Source organism: Ammospiza nelsoni, chromosome 4, assembly GCF_027579445.1.
Source record: "Ammospiza nelsoni isolate bAmmNel1 chromosome 4, bAmmNel1.pri, whole genome shotgun sequence".
Classification (NCBI taxonomy): domain Eukaryota; kingdom Metazoa; phylum Chordata; class Aves; order Passeriformes; family Passerellidae; genus Ammospiza; species Ammospiza nelsoni.
This window is the reverse complement of record NC_080636.1, coordinates 55456428-55482465: the sequence shown is the minus strand read 5'-3', so window position 1 is coordinate 55482465 and position 26038 is coordinate 55456428. Positions and strand designations below refer to the sequence as shown.

Below are 26038 nucleotides of genomic sequence, written 5' to 3'. Positions count from 1 at the left end.
CTGTGGCACCATAGTTATGTGCTCTATAATTGTCACATTTTTTCAGATTTCCTAAGTTGCTGTTGTACGTGGCAGTTTATGACCAAATAATAGATTTTAAACATTTCAGGCTGTGAGGGAAAGTCCAACTCATAAACTTTTCACTTGTTTGCCTTTCTTGGGTAGGCACAAAAAAGGTTGTTACTGCCAGATATTTGCATCTTATGACAAATCTGTTTTTTCCTCTTTTGAGACTTCAGTGATTCCTGGACCACGGGCTGAGAAATCTTGGAGTGTGTTTTTAAGTGCATAGCCATTTGCGCTGGGGTTTAAGTTGAGTCTATGAAGGATCTGTCATGTTTGAAGAACATCTGAGAGTTCCCAGTTCCTGCAAAAGTCGCTGGGCGCTGCAGGGGCTCAGTTCTTAGGAAAAGATCAGGCTTACTCCTGGGAACTGCTTGATGATCAAAGGCCTATTGATGCTGAAAGGAAGCAAAAGTCTTTTAATGGCTGAATAATGAATATAATTTTAAACTTGGCAACAGTGGGAGGAAACAAATAAGTAAGAATTTGAACCCAAAGATTACCATAGGAGAGGCTGAGTGAGAAGATGATTAATGTTACAAAAGTAGAACTTTTTTTTTTCTTCTCGCAAAGGCCAACTTAGCTTCTACTTAAGCAAAGTGGCAGCTCCCTTCTGCCTGTTACAACATCCCAGCCTTCTCTGCTTCTTTTTTTTTTTTTTTGGTGTAACCTAGGGGGCAATGTGTTTAAAACATAAAAAGAGGTGTATTCAGGGTAATTTTTAAATACGCTTTGAAGGAAAGGTTGCAGCAATGCTGCATTTTATTGGAATGCATTTTTTTGTCCAAAATTTTTTGACAGGAGGTTTCTTACAGTCATTGTAGATAAACAGGTGGGCTGTGAGGCCTTGATCTCTTGCTCAGTGGGTCTGATGCCTCTGTCGTATAGTCAGTAAACAGGGCTGGATAGATGTGATGAGTTGAAGGAGCTAGAGGAAGAAAAATCTTGAAAAGCTAATTCCAATTCATATCACTTCAGTGTGAAGATATGTGTTTTTGGGAAGCATGTACCAAAGCTGATTGATGATGATGATGATGCAGAAAATGATTGACTAACTGTACCATCTGTTGTACTTCTACCCTATGTTTTTCTCTTACCACTTGTGTGTGTTCAAACTGTATATTTTATGAGAAATAGTGTTTGATGTGAAAGAGAACTTAAAAGATTTGGCAAGTCACAACTTGTCGATGTCTCCATAAAGGAAAAGGAGGCAAAGGTTAGGACAGGGAGTTTTGGATGCTGTTTGGTATTAGCTGTAGTGTTGTCCTTCCATCTGCTTGTGTTGCACTCACTGTCAGGCTGTGTAGGTGATACCAGCATGAGAGCTGAGCACAGCTGTGATGCTCAGGAGCTTTCTGTGCCATGACTTTATCCATGCTTCTTTTCAGGCTGATGGGCTGATAAAAGAAACTGCATATTTAATCTTTGCAGATGTATCTTGGCTCTATGAATTGTAGTAATTTTTCTGTGGAGATTTTAATAGGAACTGAGCTGGGGTGCTGCAGGAAGGCTGCTATGATGCATCCTTGTGATCTGTTTAATTGTTTTCAGGGATGATATGTCTTACCTTAAGCAAAAATATGTCTCTCAATCATGATTAGCATTTTCTCACATTAAAAAAGAGTCAATGTTAATAACAAAACAGTTTAAATAAATTTATATTTTCCTGCAATTGTACTAAAATGAAATGTTGTGTCTCAGTGTTTCAGAGGAAGAGGTTCTGCATGTTGAGAGGGAAGTGTTCTCTGTGTGTTTGCTTTTTAGCCTTTTTCCACGTTCCTTCCTTGCTCCTGGATAAGTCCATTTGGGAGCCAGTACTATATCTTATTACAATTAAAGCAAATTTTTATTTTCATTTCATTTTCACTTGGAGAACACAGGGGACATAAGGGGCACAATTTCTTCCTGCACTAGTCTATTTTTTGAAAATGTTGTCATGGCCTGGATTGTCACATATCAGCATTTGAACCTATGTAGTAAGGGCTGGCATGTCGCTGAGAGCAGCTTCAGAGCATGTCGGCATTGTATGGCTTCTGTTACAGACCCAAGTCTGGGTGATGTTGCGGATCAGGGCGTGTGCTGCTGAACTTCCTGAACCAAATCCCTTATTATGGGATCCAATGCTGTGCCTTCACCTTGGGCTGCTTTGAGCCTAGCAGAATTCTACAGAATTCAGCACTATTTGGGGTTTTTTGGGGGGTGGGGGTGATCTGTGCATGTATCCCCTAACTCCCAGGCTCCCATGTGCTTGGTGTGTTGGTGCCATGCCTCGAGGTTCATTTGCAAACCAGTAAGGAAGAGCTTGGGGGTGGTTTTGAGGTTTTTCTTGAGTTCTCATTCTGGGAAAATCTGAGTGTCAGAGCTGTGACTCTGAAGAGGTTCCTGAGGAGCAGGAGTTGGGGTTCTCCCACAGCTTTGGCAGTGGCAGGGCTGGGGCAGTGCGTGTGTGAGGGACACCTTGCCGGAGCCTGGCAGACGGCGTCTCCGCGTGGGTTTCCTTGCTGGCGCCTGGCAGGACACGGAGCCCTCCTTTCCTCTTGGCACGGGGCCACGCAGGGCCTGAGCTGACTGTGCTTCTCAGAGGCTTTCTGCCTGGCTTCCTGACTCTTGACCTTAGGGAGCTGCCCTGTGAGTTACAGCATAGCCCAGGTTTTCAAAAGGTTTTTGTGACACGTATACGATAAAATAGAATTGGAAGGGGTTTTAGTTGTTGTCTTCAGGCAGTTGAAGGTCTTGTCTGCAGCTTCAAGAGGGGCAGGTTGCTGCTTTCAACTGCATTATTAAATTAATAGCTACTTAGTGTTTTTTCCCCTTATCCGTCTGCTTTTGAAACTGTAGCTCCTTCTGTTAATGAAGCTGGAGGAAGACTCGGAATGAAAATTACATTGACCCGATTCAGACAGGGGGGCAGAGGGTGGGTGGTGACCCCCAGCAGCAAAGGGGAGGGGAGTGACCCTTGGCCTGGCTGCAGGGGCAGCTGGCTGTGCGTGGCCAGCAGCCTGGGCCATGGTACCCTGTGAGGGTATTGAATACTGAGCAGTGCCCGGTGCTCCCGTGCCTGTGTGAGCCCCCCTGTCTGCTGGGAGGGTCCTGAGCTGAAACCTTTGTCTCCTCTTAAACCTTCAGGAACTGGCACTATGGCAGATAGGCAGTGTCCCTGCCCTTCCCCTCTACCCCCCCTCCACACTCTTTAGAAAGAATTTATTGCTGGGAAGAGAGCTTGGGGTCAAGGAAGGTTCAGGGGAAGAAAAGGCCTTTAGAGGTATTACAGCTGCTGTGTTTGCAGCAAGCAGCACATAAGTTGCTTTACATTCAGTGTCAGGGTACATATAGGAAACATAGCTACTTGTCATCATAAATATTATTGTTGTGAGAGATTCAAGAGGTTTAGGGTTTTCCTTTTGTTTGAATGTAATCAGAACCTCTGAGCAAAACAACTTGATTACTTGAGTTTGGGTGCTTGCCAGCCTAGAAATAGAAGGACATCCATAATCCTCATGGATGTAAGCACAGTATTTTAGTAAAAAGCAATTTTCAGGGTCATAATATGTGGCCTGCCTTTTTGTGAAATACATTCACTTAAAAAAATCATTTGCAAGCATACCATTTTAGATAGCAAATCTAGCCTATATTAGATAGCAAACCTAGCAAATATTGCTTCAAGTTTGCCTTATAATTTTTCCTAAAATTTTGTATTTTGCAGTTGGTGTTTCCCTCACCTGACTGCACAAAGCTTTTCTGGCACACACAGTGTAACTGCCCAGCTAACTGCTTATAGATAGGAAATTGCTGACATGCAAAATTACATCAGATGTACAGGGGAAATGGTTCTATTATACAGTTTATTACAGAAGGATTGTAGGTATTTACTGAAGCAGTGGTCAGTGATTCCTGCTTTCTTCTTTTTTCTTTTACGAATGTTTAAAATTGTTTGCAGGAGTAGGGTACATAGCTATTACTGGACACTTCTGTTTTGCTATATTTGGAAACAGTTTGACACTAGCAAAGTTGGAAACTATGCTAAATGTGCACAGTCTAACCCCTGAATATGTTTTTCTGCCTTAGTGGTACAAGTGCATCCTTACTGCAGTTCCGTATATAGAAATTTGCCATCTCTCAGCATCATTTTCCAGAGCTCCCATTGAGTCAGGAAACCCCCTCTGCAGCAGTCAGACCTCTTGGTAAACTGCTAGCAAAGCCAGTCCTCTGCCTCTCCTCTAGGGATGATTAAACTTTCAGAGGGTGGCTATTGGTGTAACATTTGGGAAGATGTCACTGGTGGGGAGGACAAGGCTCTTCCCTTGCAAAGTGGGCACTTGAGAATTGGCGAGTATGAAGAAGAATATAGGAATTGTATGTATACAGTAGACTGTGCAGTAGGGTAGAAATAAGGCAGGAGAGAGATGCCTGCATGCTTTTCCTTCCCCACTGTCTATAAAGATTAGAGCAAGAGATTCCCTTGTTTTGCAGTAGAATTTCAGAGGCAAGGTGTAGTTTAAAGGGTCTGCTTGCCTTGAAGTCCTTCTGCTGTGCATGTGGCACAGGTTTATTGGTGCTTTGGTGTGGGGCTGGTGGAGTTGAGTGCATGCAGATGTGGTTGAGGAGGAACAGGGGGATTTGACCTGGTGTTTTCTGAGTTTCTGAGACCTTTCTAAATATGTTTGTGTAATTGCTTTAAATGCAGCTGCTTGGGTTTCCTGGTGAGCAGCTTTCAAGCCTGTTTATTGCCAAGCAACATTGCCTTGTTTTTTGTCAGATAGACAAAGTTTGTTCTTTGAAAGTGGCAACACCTTCAAAATAATGGATTCTTTTACTCCTCAGTGAAGAGTTGGGGTGGAAGTCTGAACAACAAGAATGTTAGTTTTTCACAGTTATTGTTGCAAATGGATTTGCCAGCTGGTGTGCTTGTCACCCCCATTGACTGCTCCTCAATTTGCTTCACAATGAAATGGATGGATAGCTTTTTCCTTCCCACTGTTCTTGGAGGATGGTATCAGGAATAGAAATCACTGAGAAGGATGCATATACCTTGTGTGCCACATTACTGTGTTGTGCAGGAAATTCTTGATATAACTGATTTGTCAGCTGTAACTATCCCATGGATTTCAAGGTTGCTTTGGATGTAAGCTATTGTCTGAAACCAGGTTTTCTGTACAGAGTAGATACTTGTTGATAACACTGGTGCGCCATGATAATCATCCTTCCTTTCTCTTCTTCCTGAAGCTTGTGCAATGAGGACAGAAACTTGCTGCGGATTCGAGAGAAAGAGAGACGGAGTCAGGAGGTTCTGGAAGACAAAAATCAGTTCTCTGAGAAAACTCCCCTCTTTGCAGAACCCTACAAGGTAATGGTACGGGGGGCTGGGAGGGGAAGAGAGGAGGAGAGAGGGCTGGGGTAGAAGAGGAGAGCTGTGGCTCTGCATAGGATGTTAGCAGACTTGAGCATGGTAAATACAAACACAGCATCTTCCCATCTGCTTAATTTCAATTCCTCAGAGAATGTGCTTGAATCTCAGTTGGTTGTGCAGGAGCAGTATGGACTTTGGGCTGGCCTCCTGTAGTTTGAGGGAGCGTGCTCAGGAGTAGCTTGGCTGCCTGTCTGTCTGCAGCTGTGGGTGTAACAAATGAATCTGATGTTAGCACTCCTGGAGGCTGCAGATGCACCAAGCTTGGCTTGATAGTGGCTCAAGCAGTCCCATCTGCTTTGGAGACATTTGCAGGATCAAGATGAGCTTACCTTACTTCGCTCATGGTGATGTGTGGTGCTTAAGTTAAGATCCTGAAGAATGTCTCTTCCTGAGCTGAATCTCTTGGGGGGCTTTTGAAATGTTCACCTCTTTGTTCTTCTGTTGCAGACTAATAAAGGAGATGAGTTATCAAGCCGAATTCAGAACATGCTGGGCAATTATGAGGAGGTCAAGGAGTTCATGAGCAACAAATCTTGTCAAAACCTTATAGGGATTCCAAAGAGCGTTGTCCCTCAGTTTGCCCCCGGGCCGCCTGAGAAGGCCATCCGTACATTGCCATCTTCATTCCAGCACCTGACCCGCCGTCCACCCGTGGGACCCATGGCTGTACCCCCTCGCCCTCCAAGCCACTCCAGCCACTACCCAAAGGCACAGCCAGGAACAGAGCCAGCTTTGGGTTTGCACAGCAAGAGCCGCAGCTCAGCCAGCGCTCGCAGCCACAGCCCCGAGCACAGCCGTGGGGGCCGGGACGCGCAGGCAGGTTTTCCCCACAGCCACCATGGCAAGCCTGGCAGTGGGGAAGGTCGGGCTCACAGCCTGCAGGCCTCCCCTCTGGCACTTTCCCCCTTCCTGCCATGTTTGTTGTCTTCTCCCATGGCACCCCTGTCACCTCTACATTCCAGCCAGCATATCAATTCCAGGTCACAGAACAGCAGCAAAAGTCATGGGTCAACCTACAGTCAAACCAAATCATTACAGGATTTGGTGACGGGATCACAGGAGAAGGAAAGTCGGGACAGCCCAGCCATTACCTTGACCAGCACCACTCAGCCTTCCTCTCAGACTTTTCCCCCTTCTTTGACATCAAAAGCCAGTGCAATGCAGCAGAAACCAACTGCCTATGTGAGACCCATGGATGGCCAAGATCAGGCATCATTTGAATCCCTGGAGCTCAAACCTCTCCTGGAGGAATACCATGAAGGACCCAATGACGATGTCTCGGATTTGAAGGCCAAAGTTAAAGCTGAACTATCCAAGTTGGAAACCATCTCTGAGCCCAAGGAAGAGACTGATGAAGATCTGTCAGATTTGAAGGCAAAAGCCAAAGTAGAACTATCCAAATTCGAAACCCCTTCTGAGCCCATAGAGGTGAGTGCAATTTTTGGGCATGTCTGTTGGAGCAGGGTAAGTTTGGCTGTGGGAGAACAGGTCATCAAACAGCAGTGACTGCCAGAAGCAGGGATGACTGTGTGTTTGGAAGGTGCATTTCGAGGTTGACCTGGGTGTAAGATACCTGTTTGAATAGTCAAAATGTGACACTTCCTGTGATTTTCCTGTTGTTTTCTCAGTGAGGCTACAGCAGGTTTTATAGCTTGAACTTGCCTCTGCGCCCATAATTTTTGTTTTCCTCTAATGCTTGTTGAAAAGAAGGGGGAGATGATATGGTGAGAAGATCAAGTGTTGATGCAGTGTCAGGACTCAGTGGTGGTGGGTGGAGGCCCCAGATCCTCACTGAATATGAACAGCCAGCAGTGCAGTAGATTCTGTGGTCACCTGGCTTTTGTGACTGGGAACAGCAAAGATTCTCCTCTGTAAGTTTGTAAAATTTCACTGTAGACCCACAGGAAAGTATGACTTGATATTGCAGGTTTCCTTGTTGTACTCCATCTGTTTTTGCTGACCCAATGCCACCTCTCTGGTTTGTCATGTGGGATGGAGGCAGAAAGCTGGTAAAGCCATGAGAGAGGAGGAGCAGCTTTGTACATGTGTTGTTCAGCAAATGCAGCTCCTTTTCCTGTGCCCACTGAAGCCCAGTTTCAGCTGTGCCAAGGGACCAGCACGCTGACTCTGCCAGCCTTGGGACTTGGCCTCCTGTGAGCTCAAAGGCACTTGGTTCCCTGGTACATTTTGGGGATTTACTCTGCTCATCCTTCAGCCCTGATGTTGTTGCTATGCCCTATGGGATGTAGGAACCCATCGTCCTAAAGCAGCTGGGCAAGGAGGGTTTCAGAGATTTTCAATTTGTATTTTGCCACCTCTGTAATGAAAAGAAAGAGTGTGGGTGCAGTCTGTTTTTCATGGAAAAGGGTGTGGATCAGCTGCAAATGGCTGTAGGCAGTATCTTGTGGGAAATGAGAGGAAGCTGTCAAAATGACAGCGCTGAGAAGTTGTGAAAATACTTTCATGCTGAGAGACTTTATTTGCTACCAAGTAAGTTTGCCATTGCACATCACACCTCAAAACAGGAAGTTCACTGAGGTCACATTACCTTATTTGCTTAACCAGATTTTACTCCTGGGAGAGAAAGAAAGCAGTGCAGGGCATCACCTTCTACATTATCTTATTGTCTCATCTGCATTATTGTCTTATTTGTTTTCCCATCCCCATGCTTCTTCTGTCATCTCATGTAACTCTGGTTTAATACGGATTTTGATAGTGCAGCATTATATATGGTGCTGTGTGCTGAATGAGACCTTTTTCTCACTTTCTGTTGAGCACATGAGTCTGAGTCCAAATGCCCATGAAAATCCTACAGTTGCCAGTGCAGGAGTAGCATTGCTCATGCTCCTTCTGTTTCATCTGTGGCAAAGTAGGAATGCAGTAAAAAGGGAATTGAAGATAACAAAAAAAATGTTTTTGCACAGGCCAGGACCCTGGTTTTAATTATATGCTTAGGCCAGTTTGAAGCTGATAGAGGAATCTTTTTTTGTGAATATGCTGAATGATCCTGCTTTACAGTAGGGATCTTTGGGCTGTGGCCCCTGATTGTTTTCTGTGCATAGGCAGGCAGGAATACAGGCATTTTGGATAATGGCTCTGTAAGCTCTAGTGAAAAATACATTACTTTGATTTCTGCTTTTTTTCAGTCTTGTCATTGTCACATTTGCTTACTTCTGTTGGGTCTCAGTGATGAGCATCTCTTTGGTAATAGAGCCCTCCAGGGCTGAAGCCTGGAGGGAGAAGAGGAAGAACCAGTGAGGTGGCACCCCTGGGTATATGGCCTGTGTGCTGGATGTCCTGTTCAAGAGAGGCTGCTTGGGGGTCTGTTGGCTGGAAGGTTGTCCCCCTCTTTAGTTCCTGGTGAAACAGGAGCTGTGGGGAGGCTCCTGCCCTGCAACGACCCTGACAGTGAATAGTTCTAGACTAGCAGAAACTCTGTTGTTCTTCCCTCTTCCCTGAACGGTTTGGCCCCACTTTACTGAACAGCCACATGCCAAATACAGTTTTTCCTGTGATCTCCCTTGACATGACTTAGGAAAGCCATTTCCTCAACATGTGTTCTGGTTAATTGAATTTCTAAGGCATGTTTCACCTGCAGCTGTGAATTCATTATTGACAACTCCTACTCCTGGGAACACTGAAAAGTTCAGCCTCCCAGGCCAAATAGACACACAGTTTCACTGCAGAGTGAATGAATCCACAGTGGATAACCGTGCAGTGACTCACTTTGCATTCACAGAGACACTGAGCAGCTCTTTCCCCTCTTCCCCAAATCAAAGCCTTCACTTTCAAATGTCATCACTGTTGCTTTAACGTGTCTTCCCAAATTTGCTGTGAGAAGATTTAAAAATATAGCACACATGTAGAAGCTTGGATGTATCCCTTCTCTTCATGTGCCAGGTTTTTCCTCTTCTCCAGCACCTAAACAAAGGTGCTTTTAAAGCCATTCTCTCCCTCTCCATGTCTCTAGGAGGGCTGCAGCACCAACAAAGACCCTTGTATTGCCTCCATTGACACAGACTGTGATGTGTGAAAGGGAATCAGTTTGACAGCAGGGGAAGAAGCAGCCAGGCTGTTTTGAGGGAGAGTGTTTATAAGTCCTCAAGCATTATTAAGGACATAATGTATGGAGGAATGTACAGCCCTTGATGCTCATTGAAGGTTTGGCTTTGTTTTCCCAAAATTTTTGGGGGTATTAGGGCATAGCTCCTTCTACCTGGTGTAATGAGGCCTCATCAGGCTCTCCTGCCTGTGAACTGGGAAGCAAAAAGGGAAGCAGCCAATTTAGAACCCCTCAGCAACAATGAAGCAGCCCAGATGCGTAAAGTCATTTTGGTAACACCGTATTATCCTTGTGTACAAGTTGCTGTCATTGAGCTGTGTTTTCCTCAGTAAGCATTTATCAGTGTTCACCAATTAAAATGTGGTTGTTATATAGTAAATACGAATTACTAAATACCTACGAAGATGTTTGGATGGCAAATATAAAAAGTCTGTTCTAGGTAAATAATATTTCACTGGACTTCTCTTCATGGCGCCTGAGTTTTTCTACTGGCAGAAGCTGTCAGACAGATGAACCCTGTAAAGTAGAAATAAATATGTTGTTTTAATTCTGCATAATTTCCAAATGAAAAATTTTAAAGACACACGTAGCACTGTTGGCCTTATATAATGAATACACAGTAGTCAGCATTAAGCTACTGTCATCTTCCTCCCAATCTTTTTATGTATTTCTCATTTACTGAATAGAAGGAGACTGTGTTTTGTTTGGGGGAGGGGTTTCCCTCACCCCTTGTATTCCTTTTTTGACTATTTTATTTTCCTTGCTTTGCACCAGGACAAGTAACACGGTGTTACTTCTGTGTCACCTCTGCTGCCCTTTTTATAATCTGAAGTGCCTCAGGTGATTGGAGAAGGGTTTCCATGCTTCCCCACAGGCATTGTGCCAATTTGTCTTGCTGCTGGTGTGTGACTGCTAAAGAAGCAGATCAAACATGAATGAGAATTGTTGCTTTTTCTGACTGTTTTGGATGCAAAAAAAGTAAGCTTCAACCTCACCATAAGAGCTGAAAGTGTCATTTTTGGTAGGCTTCCGTAACAACTTGCATGTAAATATATGAAGCTGTGCTGTCCAAGGCCTTTCCCACAAGTCTTGGGCATTGTGGTGTGTGCAGAAATGAATTGCAGCCAGACGAAGGTTTACTGTGGGATTCTCTGCTGCTCATTGTCATACCAAGTGCCCAAAGACAAATTCTTTCACTTGGGTCTTCTCCATGTTCCCTTTTGGCTCTCAGAAGTGAAAGCAGTTGGTACTTTTTATGCTCGTACATTATTTTAATTTCTTGTTCCCTTCATTCACTGGGTTGCAGGTACATCCATAGGCAATGACCTTGGTTGCTGCCTCTTGGGATGGTTGCATGGACCACAGGCAGACTGAGGGTTTGACTAGTGGTTATGAGGTCAAGATAGCACACAGCTTTTGCATTTTTAAATGCATAAACACATTTTGGCTTCTCCTCTTTTTCCCTCTGATGATGAGCATGCAATATCTTAGGAGAAGTGACAGTCAATCCCAGTTGACAGGAAAGAATTATATGTCAGTGCTGTGTTTTGGGTTTTTCAGCTAAACCAAGCCAGAGTGTGTGGCTGTAGTTATGTAAACAGAAAAAGCTACTTGTATTTGATTTAATAGGTCAGTCCCACTGGATACAAAAGAGGATTTTCCCTTGTGTGCATCTTCTTTGGAAGAAGCCACATTTTCTATCCAGGCTTGAAATAAACCAGCAACAAAATGCCAGAGTAGCTCTGATGGCTCACGCGAATCATCCTCCACCAACCTCTCTGTAGATTTCTGAAACTCTCCGTGCTGTTTCTTGCACAAGTGGAAAGTGCCAAAGGGACAGATGTTGCCAATTTGAACTGTACAGGGGGAAGGCAAATATTGCTAAGCAACCGAGTGCTTGAGAGAATTTTTCGGAGAGGAGCCAAGGGAGTTATGTCTGGGAGCGCCTGCAGCTTCTCGTGGCTCGGTGTGAGGGAAGAGATTAAAAGTTCTTTCCTGTCAGGGCTGATGCCGCCAGCACAAAAGACACCATAACCTATTGACACTGATTAGGGCTGACAAGGCAATGTATGAAAACAGGAAATCTGCCCTGCCATGTGGGAAGGCAGTAAGACATGTTCAGAGAGGTAAGTGCAGCACACAGCTGGTGCCAGGGTGGGGTCAGCAGTTGGCTTCAGCGGGACCAGGTGGAACCCAGGCAGGCACCCAGCCCCGTGAAGTCCAGGGGAGGCTGTGTCTGGGTCTGCCTTTCACATCTGACTGGGAGCAGGTCGCTGAAGGACGGGCTGGCAGGGAGAGGGGGGTGTTTCCAGTGAGTCTTGTAATAATTGCAGGCTGCCTCACGTAAATGGAGTTAACTTCTCTAGTTACTGAAGGATGAAAAAAGCTTAGAAACAAGGCAAGTCTTAAAACACCTGTGTGTGGTTGTACTTCTCCCTGGCCAAGCAGTACTTCATAGGTAAGTGCCAGCCTGGAGGTCTTTGCTTTGGTGGTCACAAATGCCACTGGAGATGTTTCATCAGAGAGTGAATCTGCCTGTTTCAAGCTTCTGAATTATTTTGGCTGTAGACTCTTCGTTCAAGAGATGTGTTTCAGGAATGAAACACAAGATTTATCTTCCTACATTGGTCATCACATTAGCACTCTCCTAATGCTACTTTGAGCACCTCCTGGACTTTGATCTGATTCTTTGCTTTGTTTGAGTATAGGGAAATATTTAGCTAGCATGTGTTTTGTGTTGTATTTCTTACTTTATGGGATTTTTTTTTTACTGCCTACCAGTGAGCCTCGGTGGAAGTGGCATTTTGCAGCTTAAGGATGCTCCATAGGAATATGGATCAGCACATGATGTGGGTTATGACAAGTCTGGTGGTTCTGCCTTTGCTTCTTGGGCACTGCTCGCAGTGCTCGTGCCCCATGTGGGTGCTGCAGCAGGAGGGTGCCTCACTGAGGTGTTGGTCAGCTCTCTGGTTTTCAGTGAGCACCAGCATCAAGGGGAGAGGAGTTCCCCTGCTTTTGTATGAGCTGGTACATTCCTGCTTGGAGAAGGGCTTCTGATGGCCCTGAGTAGGGCATGAGATTGCCAGAGCTCACCAAAGCTTGACTACAGCAATGGGAATTTTTGAAAAGAAGTCAACAAGTAGCAGTGCTCCTGCCCTGGCACACTACTCAGTGCAGTCTGTTTTTATATGAGTTATGCCTCTCTTATTTGTTTCCTTGTGTTGTTATTCTGTGCTTTGAAGTTTCGGGTCTCATTTTTCATTTTCTCTGATGTCTAACAATGTTGCTGTCTGAATTGTCTTTAACATCCTTCTCCCTCCCAAGCTTTAGATGCCAGTTTTTATCTTCATAATGATGAGCATTTATTTCTTAGACAATAAAATAGTGCTGTATTGTTTTAAGCCAGGAGAATATTTTCATTCCCTGTTGGAAAAGGTGATACTCCTAATTGTTTGATCTGCTTTTTGACACACCAATTTCTCCTCCAAACTGCTTTAGCAGTGTTACATTTTCTTGCCAATTTGTTCTGTGAGTCAAATGGTTCATAAGTGTCATTAGATATTGAGATGTTCCTTTTGCATGCAATTAGGGGTATCTTGGCAGTCCAGTGTGTACTCCAAGAAAAAGGTCTGGGTGCATTCCCAGAGAGCCTCTGCCATCAGCCCAGCTTTCTTTTCATGTACCCAACCCCAGGGAGACAAATCGCTTTGTGCTCATTTCAAACCCAAAAGGGATGGGTGCCGGAAATGTCCTCTGTCCCCTCCCTTCCCCACACCTCCTCCATCTAATAAAAGACACTCTGGCCTTCTATGACTCCCTCCTTTCCAGGATACTGAATTCAACCACTTTGGCCTTTCTGCCTGTTCTTCAGATGGAGCTTTTCTGGAATCAAAGGAGGGAGGAACAAGGGTGATGTTTGCTTTGGCTGCTGAGGAAATATAGCTCAATAGTACTTGGCTTGTAGACTAATTTTTAACCAGTTACAAAACTTGACCTAAACTCCCATTACTTACAGAAATTCCAGTTTAGGTGACTTGTTCAAATGTGCACTTTCCTTTGAAGACAAACAGTAACTTTTGCTATTCAAGAGATTGCCATGTAGCTTAGGTTATGCCACAGTCAGAAATGTTATTTTGGCTGGCTTACTAAGCTTCACTAAGTGAAAAAAAAAAAAATAGACCACTAAAAAACTCAAAAAACCTACTTAAAATTTTCAGATCTTTTTCACTACTCAAAGTTAGAAAGAATAGCAACAACATAGCAATATTTATTTTTTCCTTTTCTTGAGAGATGAGAGAATTCAGTTTCTCTGTTAGCATAATTTTAAGAGCATTTGTCTTGAATTAGGGGCCTAAATGCAAGTATTAATACACTATTGAATTGAAAGCACCCCAAGGGGAGAAGTGAGTGAGCACTTCCCATGCTTTTTAAGGTTAACTGGTGTATGTGTTTACAAGTATGTTTCTGTGTCTGTAGAACGAGCACACTGGCAGAGTGACTGAGCATTTTACAAGTTTGTTGTAAAATAAAGTGTGTGGAATGATTCCCTATTAACTCTGTGGTATCTATTTCTTCTAAAGCTTATATTTTTTTAACTTGGTTTACGAGCATTAGTTTTTTTAAACATGACTTATGCATGTTGTATTTTGAATAGCAGTGGCTTGTGAAGAATGCTAGAGGTTTGGGAAGATACAGGGTGAATTTGTGTAACAGGAGACAAAGTTGTGTTAGATTCAACCTATTCCTCCTCAGACAAGGAATACTTTGGTTTCTTTCATCAGCCTGTCAGCTCACTGCTGTTCAGACCAAGTTGTAATTCAGACTTGGCTGGACACCATCTGTTCTCTAGAGGTGAAAAGTATTGGCATATTCAGCCTGAATGTTTTCACTTGAAGTAGGTATTTTACTGAAGGTGCTCTTGGGCTGTCACATTGCTTGTCTCTTTGTATTTTTGCTTTGTTAATCTCTGGCTGTGTGCGCTGAAGGAATGACATCTGTGCTTTACCAGTGCAAAGGACATGCCTTGCCTCCTTGGTGTAGGTCAGCTCCATTCCTGCCCCTCTTTGCCAACACGGTATTGATGTTACCACAATAATATTGCACATTTTTTCATAATGAAAGCAAGAGGAGAAGCAGTGTGGTATTTATTTTCTGTTTGCTATGGTAGCAGTAACCCCTTGGGTATGTCCTACCCTTCCCTTAGACATTTCCTCAGAGCCCTCTGTGGCGCACACATAGGGAAAAGCTTGTCCAGCTTTCAGGAGTCTAAGGATTGTGTGTGTGAAACTATTACAATGTAGAGACATTGCCTGAGAGGACATAAAAAATTCACAGTACACCAAGGTGGTGAGCTCTATCCATTATGGTGACAAATTATGAACCTGCCTGCTTACATCCCTGAGGTATTTTAAATTATTTGAGTATTTTGCCATTGGTTTGTGGGGACTTTTCACAAACATTGGAATCATTTGAGCAATTATGCATGAAGGAAATTATGGGCAGTGAAACAGTGATACAGAAAATCTGGAAATGTCTGTAGTCTTCTCCAGTTTGCTGTCCCTAGGATGCATCAGGAAAAGATGGAGAAAGCTTTTCCTTAGGCAAAGGTTGGTTGGTGTCTTGGTACTTCTTGTAACCATCTCTCCTTGTTTGGAATTTAATTCCAAGCCATTCAGACAGTATGTTAAATAAGCAAAAAAGCCATTTATTCCCTCCAAATTATACAAACGGGGAGAGAAACAGTGAACTGATCCTCTCCCATCCTCTCAACATTGCTTTGCTTTCTGATAGCTTTTTGAGCCGGGGAGGTTGATGGTCTGTAGCCTTCCTGAGTGACAAGGATCACTTCTCAAATGCCAGCCAGATACCTTAGCTCAGCACCTCCTGCTTTGCTTGGCTTCAGGTAAGAATTGTGTGTGACAGCTCTGCAGAGTGTAAGCCTGGCATAAGGAATTTCTGAGACTTGGGGCACACTGTCTGCAGCCCTTAATGCAGAGTTTAGGGGATGATAAAAATGTCTTTTAAGGAACCTTGCATTTTGAATCATGACAAAGTCAAGTGTCTTCTATATACAGATTTAAAATATTGTGGACTGGTTGTTCTAGGCACAGCATAAGCAAAGAAGGTTCTAGAAGGCTCTGTCCAGCCCTGGCCTCTGTTCCCACCTGGCAAACAAGCTCAGGGTGCTGTGAGCTTTTTGCTGAGTGCACAAAGCTGTTTTCTGAGGAGAGGATGACAGTGTCTGTGTGTGCTCAGCTGAGTAATAACAAACATCTCCTGGGAGCAGACTGTGTCAGCCTTGCATGCTGCTTTTACAGCTGAAAGTGTAAGTTAAGCTGCTTCCAAGTTAGGCTGCTGTCAGTTACCTGGTCACTCTGTTTAGCATACAAAATTGATGAGTGGCCAGGTAACTGGTGGACAGGACTTGCTTTGGTTTCCCATTGTCTTTAGCAAGACAGGGAGCTCCCAAGAGACTTGTCCAATATTTGTCTTGAGGAGGATAACTTTCATCTGTGTAGACATGATAATGGTGATAATACTAAGGCACCTTGCTGTTCCATCCACAAAACATAAAATCTAGAAATAGGTTTTTTTGCATTTAGTTCAGTTGTAAAACAATAGTGATAGTTGCATTTGCAAGCAAAAGGATATCCTGCTATTTTTTCCCTTGCCAGTTAAGTTCCTTGGTTTGGAAACATTTAAAGATATTTGTTCCATTTCCATTAAAATTTAAAAATAGCATGTAGGCTCTTTCTGAGTTGAGAACTTCATTTTCTTAGAGAGAGAGATACAATTCCTATCCTTTCAACACATGTGTTTTCTTCTTTTTTTCCTTTGGGAATACCATCCTTAGATGTACTAACAAGCATCCCTTTATTCATGTCCCTCCCACTTGCCTTCTCCTTTGATGCTCTGGTCCTGGTGACTGATGCCTTTCAGCTCCCCCAGGCTGTGTGCTCTGTCCCAAGCAGCAGCAGAGATGTGCTGGGTGCTGGCAGAGGACTGGTGATGTTGCTCCAGGCTCCAGCCTGCCTCTTCAATTTGTTTTATTTCCCAAACTTTTATTGGCAGTGTTGGTAATGCAGGGAGGAGCTGAGGGTGCTTTCAAACAGCTGGGAGAGGCTGCATCTCCAAGAATGTTTACTGAGTCTTTAAGGGGAGGTGCACCAAGTGCCACCACTGCCATCATAAATCTAACTCTGCTTGTTTTCCAAGGGGAAAGTGGTCTTTGGAAATAGAAAGCATTTCTGAGCGATAGCAGCAGTTAATTATCTGAAGTGATCCTCAGAGCCACAGGATACTTCTCACCACCAAAAGCCCCAATTTCCTTGATGGTCTTAACAAGCATAGTTATTATTTCTTATCTTTTGTTGTTTCAGCTGCAGGGACCAGCTTTTTTCTGGAGTAGGTTAGAGTCAGGCTACTCAAAATACTGTAAAAGTATATCTATGAGCATAAATTGCAATGAGGTGGTACTGGACATTAGAAAATACCTGAAACAGTGGCTTGCTGCTCTCACTCAAATGCTTCCATTGAAAGAAAATTGTGTGTTCATTCTGCAGGGAACAAGGGGACACAACCTCAGCCTTTTATGGACACAATACTTACAGATTCACATTAAGCAGTATTAAAAATTATTTACTAGAGACCTTTAAAGGGAAAGCAGGTAAGAAAATTTTGTGGAATCAAGGGGTCAGAACTAGATTTTTGAGAGCTGCTGTACAGATGGTCATTGCAGTGGAGAGGTGCTCTTGTGTGGAGGCTCTTCATGCAGAGCAGTTTACTAGAGAGAATCAGCCTTGGCTGGAGTCCTGGTCTGCATGGCAATGTACAGGTGATGCTGCACTTAACTTCCATGCTTACATTGCTTGGATTTCACATATATTATTATTAGATAGAGGCTAACAAGAGATGCACAAATTTTTGTCAGCAGCTCAGGATTTGTAATGAATCCTTCATTAAAACATATGAACAGTCTGTTCCCCCAGGACACAACCCCCTTGGCTGCTTCAGTCAAAGAAAGACAAAACAGCAATTTGTTTTTCTTACGCTGTTTGAACACAAGGAGGCCCGTGTATTTATTTTTAGATTGAGCAAAATAATCCATCTCGGGGTTAGAAAAGCGTGTAAAATCTTTAAAGAATGTTTTATTTCCTGCAGGCACCCACGCAGGAACAGGACAGTACAACCATTGTTTGCTGAGTATTTTGATGTAAAATGCTTAAATTGCCAGGATCATTCAGTGTCAGCTGAAGAAACCTCGTGGGAATGGTTTGGTTTGTTTTCAAACCTGCTAGATGGCAGTGAGAGGCTGGAGCTGCTCTCTTCACTTGGAACTCGGCTGCTGAGTTGAGGTGTGGGCAGAAGCAGAAGAGAAGGTGGTGTGGCATTTTTCTAGTGGAATAACTTTGGTGTTGCTTTGGAAAAGAGAGTTGTGGACTCAAAGGAGTTAAGTGTGCTTGTGGAACTGTCCACAGGGAACTTGGCTACAGGAGAGCTGCTGGTGAAACCCTGGTGCCCACAGAGGACCTGAAATAGAACCCAGAGAGTTTATTTTAGAAGGCTCCTGTGGACTCTGAGACTGGTAGATTGGATTTGTAGTCTGCAATGAAGTCATGTGATGTCAAGCAAGCAGCATAGACACAAATGAGAAAACAAATGCTTTTATAGTGCAATTTCAAAGACTTTATCTGGCTGGATAGGACAGAATCCTTCTGTACATTTCTGTAGTGCCTCAGCATTGTTTTAGTGTGCATACAGCAAAAAGCATAAATAGGTTTTGGTTGTCATGAACTACACAAGTGGAACTTAACACTGGAAGCAATGTCAAGCAGATCTACTTCAGCTTTGCTTTGATTTGCTGGAATTATTCCAGTCTCACTCCGTGAGGTTGAAGAACTAAGTTGGGGAGAGGGGAGACCGAGGATGTGGTGCTTGTTGCTGCTCATTGTCCATAGCTTAACCCACCCATCTGGCTATCTGCAGCTGGCACAAGACACAAACAAGGGCATCCCCAAACATGTATTTCTTACAGCTGCTGCAGTGGGTGCTACCTTGTTACTGCTTTCCACAAAGAGAATCTGATACAAGGTTTTTATAAAACTTCAGCTACTTCAGCTTTATTGGTGTTTAATTTTTCTCTTTTCGTCCTTTTGTATTCTGCCTTATGTTTGGGGCTTTTTGTTGTTGTTGTGGTTGTCGTTTCTGTTGAAATGGAGTGAGCTTTCTTCTTCTGTGCCAAAAATGATGTGTCTTGCAGTAATTTCTCCTGTGAAAATTAATCCTAGTCTTGGGCAACCTGCTGAGAAAATTGCCTTCCCTTCTCACGGATTTGTTGTTCTGTGACAGCAACTTCCTGAATTTTCTGGAACAGCTCAAGCTGCTGTTAAAGGGACTCTGCTGCCAAATAATACCTCTGTGTTATTTTACAGTAGTAATGAAACCTCAGACAATATTCCCTGTAATAAAATAGCCTTTAAAATCTGTGGCCATAGTTTATGAAGTCAGTCATTAAGTCATACTGAGCTCCATATCATTTGAGATTTTAAACAAATTATGTCTATAAAGGTTTCATTACAGTAATTTAAGTTCCTTCTTGTTATATATTTCTGAAATGTTTTTGAGCTTAATAGAAAAATAGCACTAAGAAAAACCTAAATATATGCAAGTATTCCCACACTTGCATATGAGGGAAGTGTGAAGTCAAGGAAGGGATGGTCTCATCCCTAAAATACAGTTTTGCTTTGAAGTGTTTGCACACACTTTAGCCTGATTTGTTATTGATTTAATCCAAAGCTCACAGGCAACAGTGCAAAGACTTACACTTGTAAGCTTTAGCTCAAACTCCACCTTTTTCCTTTTAAAAGCACTAATACTTTTTGCATGAGCTTTAAAAAGGAAACAAGCAAAACCCCAAATACCTGCAATTTCTTAACATGAAAGAAATCAGAAGAAAATCGTGTGTTGACTATCTGCCTGCATCTTTCTTAGTTGACACAAGTTTGATGGTTTTGTTAGCTTTCCATCCCTGTTTCCCCTGTGTAGTCACTTCTCCAATGGTTTGCAGGGTTTTTCTTAGTTACAGCAGCTGCAGCAGTGATGTTTTCCCAGGTTCACCCAAGTGGCTGTTGATGCCAGAGCTGAGGAAATTGTGTTTTGTTAGAAGAGCTGCGTGCTGATGGAATCATTGGGCTGGAAGTGAAAGTGTGGTTTTATGCCTCAGGGAGCTGTTGTGGTTACTAAGTTTCACCAGGATGTGCTTCAAAACCAAGTAATTTTCTATTGTTTCCAATCCATTTAGCTACAAGCAATTAAAATATCCCTGATCCATAGCTCAGGGGATACGAGGCCATGGACTGGGTTAGTGCACATGGGAAAATACCAGGGTGGACATGTGTGTTTTCCAGCACACATGCTAAAAGCTACCAGAAAATTTCCTACCAGAAAATTTGCTGGTAGCAAAGCATACACTGATTGCAGGACAGCTTTTCTTTGTCTTTTTCTCATAATCTAAAATACCTACTTCATAAAGGTTTATAAATTATTGTTTTCTAGTTATGGGTTATTTAGCAATTATTTTCTAGCAAATATTGGGTACAATATAGGAGGTGTTACAGATTTGTAAAATGAAAATAGTTGTAGGGCTTATGTTCTGTGATGTGGAACACTTAAATAGCCTTGGCAGAGAATCTGCTTGGTGTCTGGTGTTCCTCAAGATAGTGTGTGAAAGCCTTTATGAATTTTCATGTTTATGTATTTGTGTCAATCAACAATATGGTTTGAATTTCAAGCTTTGGCAACCTCTTTCAATACATGGCAGAACATTATTGCATTCATCATCAGGATTAGTAGAGGCTTGGTTAAAATATGCCTTGTCTCTTGTTGGCTGGGTCATTTTGGAAACGTGTGTGTCCATCTTGCATCTGTCTGTAGCACAGAGAGGATGGATTTTTAACTGCACAGAAATCCAGGTAGGAAGTTGCTTTGGAGAGTAAGTGGCTTGATATCACTAGCGTGACTTGTGTGCGAGGAGGAGAAGGCACCTAATGTGCAACATCTCCTGCTCTGACTGGCTGAGCACAGATGGGTGAAGTGAGGACAGGATGGTAGGTTTCAGTCTGATTTTTGTCCTGCCTGTTGTTTTCAAATTAAACCTTCATGCAGTGATGTATGCAGTTTTGTGGTCTTCACTGCGTTCACGCTGCAATGACTGTGCAGTGTACATGAAAAAATAAATTTAAAATTAGATAATCTCATTCAAATATATTAAAGCATGGTATTAAATGGGAAGCAGCTGAAAATGTGATTGGTTTGTTTGTTTGGGTTTTGAGAGCTGGCAACCTTCTCTGCTGATAGTAGCAGGGGCAAAGCTCTCATTAGGAAACAAAGAAAACCTGACAGCAGAATGAAGGGCATGGAACTCATAATTGGCTTTTCTCATTGTTGCTGCACCACTTGCTTGGGTTTTGTTGCTGCACCACTTTTGTTGGGTTTGGTGCTAATAACTCAGTCTGAGATCAGGCAAAGAGCTGGCATGCTTGAGCTGTACACACACACGTTTCAGTTTTAATTAGGAGGAGATACCAGGAATACTCGTGCTGTAGACCTTCCTCTCCTACGCTGCCTGGGTACCTGCAGCACCAGTTTCACTTAAGATGGAGATGGAGAAACAAGGAGCTTGTTTGTGCACAGGATGTCAGGGGGCAGCTCCAAATGGGCTGTGACAGCAGAGGCTTGCAAATAGCAGGGATGAGCAGTGGGGTGGAAATTACAGAGATGAGAAGGAACAGAAAGGTCTGTGACACCTTAACACTTTGCCTGAGAGGCTGCCTGTATCCATTCCAGCTAATGCCTGCTCCAGACCTCCTGTCCCTGTCCTTGCACACTCTGTGTGCTCTGACTGCCCCTGGCCTTGTCTGAGCCCACACATCTCAGCGGTGTCACACGGTGGCTTCTGAAATAATGCATGGCCAGCTCTCTCTGAAAGGTGATTTTTTTTGACATCTTGCTTGAAACTCCTCTGGCACAGCCTCCTCCTGAGGCAAGCTATTTAAAGACCAGGGAGAAAGCCTCAGCCCCCTTCTTGCACACACGAGAGCCATACGGTCCTTCAGCTCCACTTGGCACATGTGACAGAGTGGGATGAAAATGTGTGCTGTTATTTTTAATGGAATATCTTTTAAAAAAGAAATAACCTTAGAAGCTCTCTTACCCCATCTTTATTACAAAAAAAAAACCCCAAAAAAACCTCAAATCAACCACTGCGTCTTCTTTTTAGTATCTATGGCCAGTGAAAATATCACGGCCAGTGGGGTATCTCTTTTGTGTGCCTGGTGGTTCCTTAGGCAGTTTAGTTTGGGTTTGATTTTTAGTTTATTATCCTGATTTCCTTATTTATTCCCTAACAGAGCAGAGCAAGGCTCGGGGCATGAGTTCATGACAGTGTGTGGATTTTGGAATTGCTCATGAGGAGAGGACATGGAAGTATTTCTGAGAGTTTCGTCACACACTTGCTATGCAGTGTGAATTGAGTGCCTGTGCAGATTTTAAATTGTTTTCTAAATTAAGAGCTCCCTCTCTTCTTTTGTGGGTATGTGCACCTGTGCATTTCTGCATGCCTATTGTAGTAGACAGACTAATTCCTCAAGTAACTTGAAATTGAAACTTGAAAGATGCTTGAAATTATTTAGGCCTGAAGTCCTTTTCAGTTCACAATCAAAGTAGTAATGAATCCTTCAGGGGCTGTTTTCCTTTTTTTACTTTTAAATCAGTATTCTTATTAATATTATTAGTAATTAAATTAGTATTATTGCTGCAGGAACTAGCTGTTATAGAACTACAGCATCAGTTTGGTTGGGAACATTGGCTCTAAAACATCATATCAAACCCAGCAAGCCAAAAATTCTGGATGTCCCATGATTGTGCTTGATCACGGCCATCAAAATATTTTGTAAGCGATGTTTGGAGGGGCCTGTGTCATTCCCAACTGCAAGAGTGTGGATGTGGCATAAGGAAATCCAAGCTGGGGATTGTACAGATGTCAGTGTCAGACACCAAATATGCACCAGGCTTAACTGGAGTTGTCTGTCTGCACGTTACAGTGTTCCCAGGAAAGGCTGTAAAAGAGCTAGCAGGGATAGACAGCAATGTGGAATATTTGGTCTCCCACACCCACAGTCCTCAGTGGAGCTGAGCTCCTTTCAGGGATTTCGTTGGCTTTATGGCTTTGTAGCTCTTCCTGCAGCAGCATTGTATTTCTCCTTTCCCCTGAACCCTTCTCTTAGAGCTGACAAGGACACCCCTTGCTGCTGGGTGGTAATTGTGGTTTAATGGTGGTTTAGTGGTTTAACAAGCTGAAACGCAGCCAAGATGTGACTTGAAGGAAAAAAAGCCCAACAAACAAAAGGGGGAAAAATATTCAGGATGCAGAAAAGGCCAGCTCCTTCAGGCACTGGATAGATTTGTAAAAGATGAAGTGTCCTCAGTCCCTGGAGCTGGGATGGAAGGAAAGGGGGTGTGCCCCACAGGTTTGGGGGACAGGGACAGTCACAGTCCTACCTGAGAGCACAACCCCCGTGCAGTCAGATGACTCTGACCAGTTTTGGTGTGGTTTTGACCCTGTGCTTGTTCCAAATAATCTGTGACTGAAATCTCTAGAGCAATCATTTCACCATATATTTGATTATGGTGTCCTAAAAAAGCCAACAAAAACAGAGGTCCTTATGCTGCTGATGCAGACTTGTGTGGTGCTTGTTCAGTGGTCTGTGTTTGTTTTCCTTTAAATTTTGAGCCATGAGGAAGAAAGTGGTTTCTGCTGAGCCCCTGGACCTGTGAAGTACCAGTTGCTGAACCCTTGGGGGTTATGATAAATCCTCCTGACAATTGAACTATAAATACTCTGTGTATGTAAACCTGTATCAATGTCAAAGTCTTTTTAGGCTCATCAGAAAGAACTCCAGGAAGGGGGATGTGGGTTGTTTGGCAAGGATAAGAGAGGCCCAGACTGGCTGTTGCAGATATTCTCTTATTCTCAGGTTAATTGCATTCCACTCTGTCATCAATTGTCACCTCATAAAACTTAAGTTTCTGAAATGGGTGAAGTAAACTGACTTTGGTTTGTTGCAATCAATCTGTTATAGAGAGAGTTTTGAAATACTTTGCCCAGGCAGGATCTTTATTTCTTACCAGTTTAATGGGAAGTTTATTTCTATGGTGTTATAATGGGATTTCTCAGGAGTTTCTGAAGCATTTTGCACAGGAGGATGCAAGTGAACGTGTCTGCTGTTCACCACTTACTGAATTAAGAAGTAAACTAGGCTGAGCTACTGGGTTAAGCCTGCTGAGAATAAAAAGAGGAAATGGGGTGCCTTTTTTGGCACCATGAGTTATGAAGCATTGCAGTCTCTTGCCAAGTGGTAGTTCCTTGCAGTTTGCCCTCCCTGTCCCCTCCTCCTGCCTGCTGTGGGACACATCTGCAGGCCTTGCTTTCATTGGTGTGACTAATCTGGCTATGCCTCAGCTTTCATTTGTTTGTAAGGTGTGTAAGGTCAGAAGCAGCTCTCCCTGTGTGATTTTCTGAAGAAATTCAAGGCTTTGTTAAATGAGCACTGCTTCAATGAGAGCTTTATGTAGACTCAGACAAATGAGGTTGCAAGGAAAATGCATTCCTCATCTCCTTTTCTCCTTCCAATGTAAATAGTGCAGCATGTGGGAAACAGATGAGTGGACTTCCTGTGAAAGGGCCAAGGATGACAGTTTTGGACTTTATTGAAGTGTTTGCTTGCATTGCTCTTTACTCTTTTCTAGGGAAGATCCTTCTGGTTGGGCATTGTAGCTCACTGTCCACTTTCTTAAATGTGAATAAATTCTTCCTGGCCTTTCCCTTTCAGCAATTACTCTGATGAATGAACACTTCCATAGAATTTCTTGTTTATAGACAAGAAACTGATCTGGTGTGCATTTTGCTTGTCACAGCTACTCAGCTCTTTGGTTGTTTTCTGTTTCAGCCTCCTTTAATGGTATCACTTAGGAAAGGACATGTAAATGACAGATACTTTAAAAACACATGCCTTGTTAGTAGAAGAGAAGCTGATTGTGTGGAAGGGAAGTGGTGTTCCCATGTCTGGAGCACATCAATGTGAGGAAGCAAACATACACTCTGAGAAAGTGTATCAGAAGACCCTGCCATTAAAATTTGGGACTGGGCTTTTATAGTATTGAGTGATTGATTGTCAGATCTCTTCAGGCCAGCTGTGTCAGCTGAGCAGCGTTAGATAAGTTATTGGTAGTATCAGTAGAATGTTTGTTCCTTTATCAAGTATTTTACCAGGTCTACCACATCTTTATCTCACTATCAGTATGTTTAACTTTGGGATTGATGAGTCAGACTGGTTTCAGCTTTATTCAACGCCAAAAGTCCTGTGATGCTCCCTTTTCCATTTACCAACTGTAGCTTTGCAAATACCATTTGCCATTGGTGGCATTGCTTGAGTCATTTTACCTCATTCCAGGCAGAGTGTCCTGGTGGAATCTGCAGTCACCTCTGGCCAGGACTTGAAAATGAGACATTTTAGAAGTGCATTATTAACTGTCCTTCTGATGGGGATTTTAATCCTTACTAGCATTTTATTACTGATGGGCTTCCATGAAATTTATTGAGCTGTTGGTAAGCAAATATTCACTGAGTGTGTGCCTATCTCATGTCAGTTGGTAAAAAACCCAAGCAAATTCATGCTGCTTCTCTCTTTCTTCTTACAGCAAACCAACCCCATTGATGTGCAGTCCATTGAAGAAATTTTGAGGGTAGGTACTCTTAAATAATAGATCTCTGTCTTTGCTTAGATTTTGCATGCCTTAAGGTAATGGTTGGGGAAAAGATACCTCTCTGCTTCTGTTCACTCAGCAGATGTAGCTGTCACTAGTTTTGGGGTGTGCTGAGGAGAAGTAGAGATAAGAGTTAGCCTTGAATACAGCTGGAGTTGTAAGATCAGTCTTTCTATCAGTACCTTAGTGTAATACAGTGTGGTGCAGTTCAAGACTGACAAGTCATCCGAGACAGCCAGAGCTACTCCTGCATCAAGTCAGTGGTTTGCCATTCCCAGGTGCCCTTCCTCCAAAGGCTCTGGAGAAGCTGCCTCGTGTCTGTGCTGCCAGCCCCAGCAGTGTGGCTCTGAGCAGGAACACCCCTGTGTCCTTTTCACCCGCCTGTGCATGGCACTGCTGCTCCCTCACTGTAATTCTAGTCTGCTCATGCAGAGCAAAGCCAAGTCTGATGCTGTAACCTTGTGTCAGAACTGTCTCTGTGAGCAGCACAGGCTGTGGCTGAATCCCTTCCCTGTGCACAGTGTGAAAATGCCCTGGGATTCCCAAGCCAGTGGTCTTGATCCTGAGGAGAGTGTTCCTTGATGTCAAATTCTGTTCTGAGATGCTGAAGTCCTGAAGGAACAGTTTGGTTTCTGCAATTCACTTCCTGTGCAGTTGCTTGAGGTTGCAAAATCCTGATGCCT

At 43.3% G+C, this 26038-nt stretch overlaps 1 protein-coding gene across 3 annotated transcripts in view; it reads left to right on the top strand.

The window, feature by feature from the left end:
- AFF1 (ALF transcription elongation factor 1) overlaps positions 1-26038 on the top strand; it is a 67362-nt gene that overhangs the window by 17621 nt on the left and 23703 nt on the right. For all 3 annotated transcript variants that reach the window (XM_059470179.1, XM_059470178.1, XM_059470177.1), the window contains exons 2-4: positions 5287-5407; positions 5918-6898; positions 25290-25334. In XM_059470179.1, the coding sequence (XP_059326162.1) occupies positions 5287-5407; positions 5918-6898; positions 25290-25334 (1147 nt within the window). The remainder of the gene's footprint in view (positions 1-5286; positions 5408-5917; positions 6899-25289; positions 25335-26038) is intronic.